Genomic DNA, 10,321 nt, shown 5'->3' on the forward strand with positions numbered 1-10,321 from the left:
GTCGGGGCGTCCGGTGTCCCGACTGTGGGCAGCCTCCTGTTGACAGTCCGTCAGGCTCCCGGAGCATAAGTCGCCGCTGGGAGAGTCGGTGTTAAACAAAACTGTGGGATTTGGGAAGAATAAGTGATTGTCCCGTCCATGAGCCTGGCATGTATGCACATTTTGGCCACAGTTTAAAGGGTTTTCCGTGAAACGTCAGTGAATTTTTAACAAAAGAGATGGGTTCTTGTTTTAGCAAATGCGTTTGCCCAAGAACCGAAATCAGATAGCCTGAAATATGGGACAAAATCGAGACAAGTCTGCTGGCAAACGCATTCTAGTGTAATCGCACTGAGGTAGAGGGCAGTGGTAAGATGATTGGTAAGATGGTCACATTTCTCCCAGAAATAACATGAAACCCGATGATGGTGAGCTTTCGCTTATCCACCAAATTTGACGCGAGTCTTAAAAAATTTGCACAAGTGTACAAGCAGATCAGTGAGTACATGGCAACGGCTCTACTTCAGTACATGCTTGACTATTAAAAGACGTTAGAGGATCAGCACAGAAGAAAAGCCTTACAAGTGTCCCAGCTGCACAAGCAGCTTCAATTAGTGCTCAGAGCAGAGACCAAAACGTACAGGACACTTGAATTTGCTAGTGCTGTTGCCAATGAAACTACTGATTTTGAAATGTGTAAACTTCTTTACTACACACAAAAGAACTTACATTTTTAATTTCAAGGTCTTGGGGGGTTTTTTTGTTTGTTTTTTCCTAAAGCACTCTTCACAAAAGTGGTGTTCTGGCATCTATTGCTTCTCACCCCCCATCTTATTTAGCTGCTTCATATAAAAGATGCAGTTTTACAGAATGGTTGTATTTTAGACAACTTTACCAAGACGTGTTTTTTATTTATTTATTTAACACGCAGTGACTCTTCTTTTTCTCAGGATGACAGGAACAGATGTGTTTGGAATTACTGTACCTCTTATTACCAGTACTACTGGAGATAAACTGGGAAAGACTGCTGGCAATGCAGTTTGGCTAAACAGAGACAAGACTTCTCCATTTGAGCTGTATCAGTTTTTTGTCAGACAACAAGACAACATAGTTGAAAAGCAAGTAGTTTTTCTTTGTCTTGCTTTTTGTCATCGTTAGTAAAACCTGATCCTAACTGTTCTCTGTAACTGTTTCATTTAGATATGTGCAACACAAGCTCTGTGTAGAAACACATGTTAATTTTAACTGTAGGTTCATTAACAATTAAACAGGTGAGACAGGTTCCTAAGTATACAGGATAGTGGAACCCGTTTCCGTTTGCTGGCATATGCATCATTCCAAATTAGAATGTGCATGAACAAACAAGTAAAGCTGACATATTTTATTCTGCCAGTGGGGTGGCTTTATCTTATGAGGTATGCTAGTGTCAGTGCTGTAATGTCACAGCATTGAATGAAATATCTCCTTCTGATTAGTAGGCAACTGCACTTTAAGAGGTATTAATTATTGCAAGCTTTTACTTAGTACAAGGTATCCAGACTCACAAGAAGCTACTGAACTGGTTATAAACAAACCCATAAAGTTCAGCTGCTGGAACTGCATCCCGTTAAACACTGCATATCCCTAAGCAAATTAAAACAATGCCTTGTTAAGAAAAAGCCAAGAAGTTCATATTTGGGATTGCATTCACTGTCTAGGTAAGTAGTCTCCTAACTTTTTTCTATCACGTGCCCCTATCAGTAAAAAGGTTTTGCATTCACTCCCAATGCAGGTATATTTATTTATTTATAGATTATATAGGTGTACTACTGAAGTTCTGATATTTTCTCTCTGGACCCCAGTGGATCATCTTGTGTACCTCGTGAGGTGGTGGCACCTCACTTTGCAGTGGTTCTAGATAAAAACTAGGAGATAGTTAAGCTGTAGTAGTAGTGCCATTGAAAAGGGGAGAAAATTTTACCATTTGGAACTCATGGCCGGTAGTATACAAGAAATTTACAATGTAGAGTTTTTCAGGTATTGGTTTGAAGTCATTGTTGAAAGTAAAAACTAAGGCAGAGGAGAAAAACTGAGTGGATGAAATTGATGTAACTGGTCACATTACCAGTTTCTTTTTTCTCTTCAAAGCTAGTAGTAGTCAGCCCCCTAGGCTGTAGTTTAGTAGTGTAACCGTGGTAAAAAAGTCTCATGTAATATTGCTCACCTCTGGACAAACATACCATCTGTTTCTATCCATATACCATAACTCACACAATTAAACATTAATTAAAAATGTTTAGATGACAGGAGGCATACTTGTCATGTAATTGCCTAACATGGTGAAATCTTACGGCTGTCCGATGCTATTTTCATGTACCTTGTGTGGCAATTTCAGTGGATCTTTCAGAAAATTGCAGGTAGGAATGGTTTGCATCATCCTGACTCTACCTAGTTGTTTGAGGGTTTCACTGAAGTTAACTCTTCATCTTTCTCATCTGAGAACATGGAAGCAAAGGTTGCTGCTTAGAATTATAATGCCAAGTAGATTGATCTGTAAAGCAGATGATACCATCATGTACCAAAACCTGGAAGGATATCTAACTACTACTACTTAAAGCTGTAGCACACAGAAAGATGAAATTCTGAATAATTGTTGTTTAGAGTAGAAGGAAGAGTGCTGTCATTGTGCTGTCTCTGAATCCAGGTCAACTACACATAATCTTAGTGACCAGTGTAAAAAACATTAAAATCATCTAATGAGAATGTAAAAAAGGGTAGTGAAAATATGAGAAATACCATTTGAGAGGTTTCCTTCATTGAGGGCTAACCTCCATGCTGGGCTGCCAGTGACATGGCTGAAAATAAATAGCCAATAGGAGAAGGTTTATTCCCTGATACTTCAAATTTAGGTTCTGCATTCACAACACTTCAGCCTGAAACAAAGAGTATGTGGGTACTTAACATTAAAATATTCCATGCATTCAGACTTTCTAAACAGTAAAGTGCCTTTTTTTAATACACTGCATTTCATAGTACTGCAGGCCCATTCGTATGGACTTTGTTGTAAAGCGTGCTTGGGTACGTGCTTTTAAATTCTTGATTATCCTAAACAACCTTCCAGCTAAGACACTTGTCAGTACATTGCGTGATCACCACAGACTGGCAGTGGTATTTGGCATTTGCGTATTGTACAACTACTAAGAATATAATATAAAACCTTGTTAGTTTGACACACAATTGCAGTACATCCTGTGAACATTTAAAGAGAAAACGCAGTTGTTGATTGCAATGCAAGTTTCATAAAAGCATCTGACACTTACTTCTGTCTGAAGACATTACCCTAGGCAGAATATTAAATAAAATGTGAGTTACCCCAGTCAGCTGAAGCATGTGGACAAAACTAAAGAGTTGTTTGAAAGGACAGAATATTTGTAATACGGATTTCTTAAACTGCCTAAGAACCATTTTAATGTAGTTAATGAAATTGGAATGACAAAGGCAGGACAACTGTAACGATGGCTATATAGTCAGAATGTTTTTTCACCTACTCATAGATACCTGAAACTCTTCACCTTCCTTCCTCTTGAGGAGATTGACCACATCATGGCAACGCATGCTAAAGAACCTGAAAAATGGGGCCCTCAGAAACGACTTGCTGCAGAAGTAACGAAGCTTGTTCATGGTAGAGAAGGGCTAGAATCTGCTAAGAGGTGAACTTTAATTTGTCGAGCAGGTTTTTTTCAGATTTATTAAATGGTAATTATCTATAGCTTTTCAGGGACTATTTCCATGTACTTAGTTGTTGCTCAGCTGTTAAAAGAGAAAAAAATGTAGTAATTCCATGGACTTAAAATACATGAACAACAATAGTTAAAAAAATTGCACTGCAGTGCATGGATTATGACAAAAAAAAATTGGGGTGTACTTTACGTACTTCTGTTACTGTGTTACCTCAGAAGAAGTTGGGGAGGGGAATCTGATTAGTTGAGTAGCACTTTGTGTGGAGGTGAGACTAACACTGTATTTTGAATTACTTTTTTGCAGGTGTACTAAAGCCCTTTATTACAGCAGTGTGGAGGCACTGGAAGCTATGTCCGACCAAGAGTTACAGGAACTTTTTAAACAAGCTCCTTCAGCTGAACTGGTGCTTGAACCTGGAATGGATGTTCTTGACCTGTGTCGCAAAGCAAATGCCATTCCAGATGGACCGAGTGGGTACGTTACCACCTGTGCTCTTTGGTAATACCTCATGTAAACAGATTGTGGTGGTATGCTTTCAGGAGTTAAATAAATGGGACATTTATTAAGTAGAAACAGGCTAGCCTTCTACACACTGGCATTAAAAAAGAAGGAAGCAGGTGCCCTGATTCCATTTTGAAGTGAAAGTGTGGGATGATGCAGTTTCCTGTACCTTGCTGTAAAGTCCCTGATGAAGGGACAGTCTAAGGCAACAGCCTAAGTTTCCTCATACCTCTCAGAAGTTTCCTCATACCTCTCAAAATGGGGATGGGAGAGGCTAAGGTTAATCTCAGTCACTCTTGACCTGGACTGAAAGTAAAGTGTGAGAGAATTAAAATCTATTGAATTATGGATCCAACCAAAAAACCCTTAACTAAACTTTCAGTACTTGACAGCAAGAAATAGTTGCTTCTTGTAATAACCAGTTGTTTTTTTGGTTTCTTTTTAAGGTACCAGAAAATTACAGATGGTGGAGTTTCAATAAATGGGATTCGAGTAACTAATCCTGAGACTGTTCTTATTCTCGGACAGCACATTCTCAAGAATGGAGTGTCATTGCTTAGGATTGGAAAGAAAAATTACTACATTATAAAATGGCTGCAGTTGTGACAGCAGAACATCTCCCTAAAATGATGTATCGACACAGTTGCTCGAAGATGTACTTGAAGACGTGTCTAGACTGTGCAGCTCAGAGACTCAAGGTCAACTCTAAAAAACAGCAAGTTCAAGTAAAGGCAGCTAAGTTACACTGCTGAAGAGGGTTTTTTAGATACTTTGCCTTATTCAAAGTACCATTTGTAGGAGGACATGCACAAGATGATTAAAAGATCAGAGTCCAGAGATGGAGATGCTCTTCCCCTCCTTTAACAACCTTCTGCGTTGTTGGAGGAGAACAATGGCCAGGTACTCTACAGCAAGATAAGCAAAAGCATCCTCAAACCCAGCACTTCTTACAGGGGATGGGTGCTGCTGCCTAGTTTGACTTTATCCGAACAGAGAAACCTGCGTAAGTGGGTAAGGACAACCAAGCTACCATCAACTCTTCTTTTTTTTTTAACAGGTTGGCTTTGAAGGAAACTGCAGAAGATTCACAATAAAGGAGTAGAATGATTAAGCCCTAACATGTAAAAGCTTCTTACTGGTTATGTGTGGCAGCACACTGCATAAAGCTTTCCAGCCTTGATGTGGGAATACAGAGTCAATTCACTTCTTGAAATGTAAGAGTACAGAGCCTCTCAAAGCTTAAAGTCAGCCTGATGAATCCCTCCTGTACCCTCTGCACACTTAGTGTGACTTACTTACAGTGTGAGGTGACACTCACTCTGCTTCTTCAGTTCTGTGAATTAAGGTGGATGCCTCTGCCCTATCTAGAATCTTTGTCAAAGGTATATCCTGGCAATAGTTCGTGTGGACTTCACAGTCCGTTGCAAGATAGTACGTTATACCAGAAGATGATTTGAAGCATGTACATGAAAGCTATTTAATTTTACATGTCTAGGAGTTGTGGGTGAAGAGGAGCACAAGGGTATCTATCTATCTGGACAAGGAAACATTTTGAAGGAAACTAGTGTTTTTGCAGTTACAACTGTCAGACCCTTCAGATAGGGCAACATGCAAAAGCCACACTTCTTCATGAAAGAGCAGAAAGTGATCGTACTGCTTATGGCCTAGCCAGCGTTTGGGGTCACAGGGCCCTCATTTTCTTGTAAAGACAGTGAAAGTGAGAATGTACTTCGAGAGCTGGTAAAATAAATAGCAACATCTATTTATAGGCAGTAATGCTTTATTACTCTGATAGATGTGTTTCCACCTCCCCGACCCCCACCACACACACCTTTTTTTAATACTAACCACTGCAGCTGCTTACAGACGTGGAGTCAAATGAGGATAAAGTACATCACCTTGCTAAAGGTCTCCATTCCCAGGGTGGGGTTTGGGATTGGGTTGCTTAGGCAGTGTAGGTGCTAGTACTTTTAGCCAGGTCATCTGAACAACAATAAAAAAACCTGCTTAATTGACTTAAAATACAGTACTGTAGTGGCTGGTTCAGAACTTTTGTTTTGTTTTTTTTTTTAATTAAGAGACCCTCCCTGCCCCAGTGCAAATACATACAAAACCCTCAGTTAATTAATGAGGTGATTGATTGCTTTGGGCCTGGGCTGCAGTGTTGTTTTCAATGTTTAGGGTAATCCCCAATCTCAGGCCAAGGAGAATCATTTTCTAGTCTATGAAACTTCTGGACAATAGCTTCTCAAAATAGCAGCCACAAGGGGAGAGGCCTTAATCCTAGCTACCTCAATGTGATAACTCATCTCCATCCCTTATGTTGTTAAATAAGTCACGGTGTTTCAGTTGTTATAAAAACTGCCCAGCCTATGAGAAGAATGGAGAAATTGTAAGAAATGTTAGTAAGTCTCAAGGATCCAGGTATTCTGTAATTGGGTGGGGAGTTTCTGTTGGTTCTTTAGGTGGTTTGTTTTTTTAATTTCTTTTACTTGATGTTGCTCAATTTAGTGTCATAAACTTGGGTGTTATTTGCACTGACAGTCAGGATTTCAGTAGTAATGAAGAGTACTGGTTTGCTGCTTATACATCAGTTTCTCCAAAGTATTAAACTGTAATACAGTAGCACTTTCAGTAACTCACCACAGGGAATTATTTCAGTTCATAGATTCTCCTTCCTCTGCGTGATAATGAGGTATCATCTCTATCCTATTCTCTGTTACATAAAGAAAGAAAAATAACAGTAGTTGAGGCATTGCTACCTTAAAGGCTCTATGTATCCTGTTAGCTCGCAGGACCAGACTGTGTTGCTTGTTAACTTTGCTGTAAGTTGCAGAAATGATCCTAGAGAAAGCAGATGGAGGAAACATCACAACTTTGAGATTAAAAGGGAAATGAAAGTTAAGTTCACCCACTTTATATTGCTTCCTTGTTCCTTAAATGGCAGAAGCATTATAGCAACAGAAGAACGTGCACCTGGGAACAAATACAACAGTCCACACCCACATGAGCCTCCAGAGAAATACAACAGCTCAGATTTGACAGTTACTTTATTCCTAGTTTATTTCCTGCAACCAGAGATTGTCAGTCATGTGTCATGGCTGATCTCTCTCCTGCCTTTTTCCTTTCATCTCCTAATTATATAGATATACACATATCCACAAATTTCAGCTTTTTTTTTTTTTGGTTAAAGCATTAGTACCTACTTTCATCAAGTATTAAAAGGATTTTATTTTTATAAATACAAAATAAAAAAAGGAATGAACTTCCTTGGATACAGGGTTGTAATAAAATCCATAAACTCCAAGGAATTTAGTCTGTGCTTCCTTGTGACCAACTCCTAGCAATCCAAACCCTTCCCTGACTCTTTCCAAAGAAACAGCTGGACACAAACACTACCTTTCTTGACTGTACCAGCTATCACCACTGAGCATCTGAACAGTTAGGCTGAGAACCAAGGATGTCCCAAAAAAAAAAAAAAAAATTGAGTATTCTTCCTCAGCCTGGTCTCACTTCTCACATACCCCAAACCAGGTACATGTTCACATGTAAACAAGTAGTAACTAATATTTAACCTGTCTACAAAGGCATGATTTGAAAGTGCAAGAAAAGAGTAATTATTTGGGCCAGATATTTAAAACAACAACAAAAACATTTGTGCTGCATCCAGGGACAGCGAAAACTGGAGGAGTTGATTATACCATTATTGTGGCAGCTAGCAATGAGGAGTTAAAGGGTGAAACAGCATGCAGCAAGTAAACTAAAAGCTATGGAGCATGAAAGCACCTTTAGTAGTTTAAATGGTGTCTCTGGGCATAAATCCATATTCAGGTGGTTTACACTCTTTTTTCTCTTGAACTTTGAGGTATTAATCATCTAGCTCTTACCTCAACATCCATAGTTTGTTTAACTTTGTCTGACTAAGTTAAACTTTGGGAACAAGTTAAAAAACAGATGCATTTGAAACCTTCAATATCTACAGAAAAGACTAGCTAGCAATTGTTCCCATAGCGAAAGGATTTACTTGTGAAAAAACACGTATTCCTCAAGACAAACAGTTCAAGTTACCAACAGAGGCACAACAGACTAGCAGGTTTCACCTGGTGTATTCTGCAGACCTGAGTTTGCAACATCCAGTCTTTCAAAGTCAGTCCTCCATAAAGCACTACACAAGTTGCATAATGCTCACTTCAGAATACAGTCTGAAGCACAGATGTCCCCCTCACCCATCTATTCCACTAAGTGATATGTCAAACTGACTACTAAAAACCCAAGTAATTTACTGACAAACTGTGCACATAGGGGTACTATGTTTTATTGACAGTAGTACCACACATACCTCAAGTATTAAAGTCAAACATTTACAAATCTAAACTTAGCTACAGTGGCTTTTCTCCCCCATGATCGTGTGTTTCATGAGATAGCAAGTTATTTTAAGTTAGCTGAAATTTTTTGCATTGATGACAAAAGTATTTCATGTTTAAGTTAAATAAGGTGGACTAGAAGACATTCGTAAACCATCAGTGTAATCTAGGAATTTTTCAGTTGCTGCCTTGATTAGGCTTTTTTCCATAGTTTCCCCACCATTTCTTTTAACTGTGGCAGTAACAGTAGCATTTTAAGTATTTTACTTCAGAAAACATTAATAGCCACTAGCCACCTGTCTACATTATTACATACGCGACTACGCGAGAACTAACAATGTAGGATTGCATAAGGGCAAGTGCAAACGTGTGTACAGGTGCACAAATGTAGGCAGTTACACTGTTAACTTGTAAGAACGTACATGTCCTTCCATCTGAACTCTACAAGTCAGTTCAAAACTTTATTTCCGGGATAATTAATTTTATGTATCATCTGTTTATTTAATAACAGGACTGTTACAGCATGGATTTTTAAAGACTTGCGTTAAGGATTACAAATCAAGTTCATTTCTTGGCACTCAAACATCACCAAATTGAAAAACTGTGAAACTTAAAAGAAGTTGTAACATTTCGAAAAACCGAATTAACACTGTGGAAATTTCACACAATATTGCAGAGCCAGTTACCACTTGCAGGAATTTTTTTAATAAATGGAATTAATTTCCTTTATGCAGTATTTCAAAACCTTACAAGTCAGAACGTTTCTTCACGAGATACTGACAATTTTAGGAATTAAAGCTTAGATGGCAGTTCACTTTTGCACGGCTCTACCTTGTTGAAAACATACTTCTTAGATGTCAAAGGGAGAGAGGTGTCAAGTGAATTTCAAAACAGAAATGTAATGATTTTGACAAAACCGTTAAAAGCTTTCACTGTTCACCAAAACGGATTTGAAAAGTGGCTTGCACTGCAACTTCACTGCGGTCACATTTCTTACATCTGAGAACTACCATCCCTGGATAGAAGGCAAGAAGTTAAAATTACTTCCTTTGTATTCATTACATGTCATGCATACATCATGACATTTTAAGCTGTTTAAAATGGCAGAAGATAGTTCTGTGTTCTGCAAGAATTATTTTAGCTCATGCATAAAAGTACCCAAAAGTTGCATCCTGTGCTTATATCGGTGACGAACTGAAGATCACCATGAGAAAAATACATTTTTAAACAGACCTCCCTGTAAACTTAGATCTTGACCGTTTTTAATTTTTCAGTTTTTCATTTCCGTTAACTGATGAAATGAAGGAACTGAATATGGTAATAAAAATGTCACTATACTGGCCCAACATCGTAATAGCAAGCCATGGTTTTAAACAGCAGTGTCCTATTTTTCATGCAAGTTGTGTTGAAGATACAAAATATGAGCAAAACAACAGTAAACATTTTTACTTTATACAAGAAGTGAATCTGTTTGAAAAGTACATGCAAGTGTTCTGGGTGGACTTTAAATAAAATTTTATTCATAGAAATTAAAATGTTTACTTTTTAAAGGCTAGTGTGATCAATATTTATCTGTATGAATTATAACCAGAAGAAAATAACTCAACTTAATTTCCAACCAAAAATTCCCTAATTTCAGGATTGTCTTCAAAAGAAAAAAGAAATAAAAAAGCTACTTACAGCATAATAAAATATCCTCGAAAGTAACTAATCTCTGGTATAAATACTCCAATCACACAGACTTTCTTTCATACTGT

The 10,321-nt window shown here is 38.1% G+C and overlaps 1 protein-coding gene across 1 annotated transcript; it reads left to right on the forward strand.

The window, feature by feature from the left end:
- Positions 1 to 929: 929 nt before the first annotated feature.
- On the forward strand, positions 930 to 4,883 carry YARS2 (tyrosyl-tRNA synthetase 2, mitochondrial; the record flags this gene model as incomplete). The annotated part of the gene is made up of 4 exons (XM_010134770.1): positions 930 to 1,097; positions 3,513 to 3,668; positions 4,003 to 4,173; positions 4,647 to 4,883. Coding segments are annotated over 4 exons (655 nt in total), but the record flags the coding sequence as incomplete, so codon positions are not given.
- Between the last annotated feature and the right edge of the window lie 5,438 nt (positions 4,884 to 10,321).

Source organism: Buceros rhinoceros, unplaced genomic scaffold, assembly GCF_000710305.1.
Source record: "Buceros rhinoceros silvestris isolate BGI_N320 unplaced genomic scaffold, ASM71030v1 scaffold31194, whole genome shotgun sequence".
In the NCBI taxonomy this organism is placed as follows: domain Eukaryota; kingdom Metazoa; phylum Chordata; class Aves; order Bucerotiformes; family Bucerotidae; genus Buceros; species Buceros rhinoceros.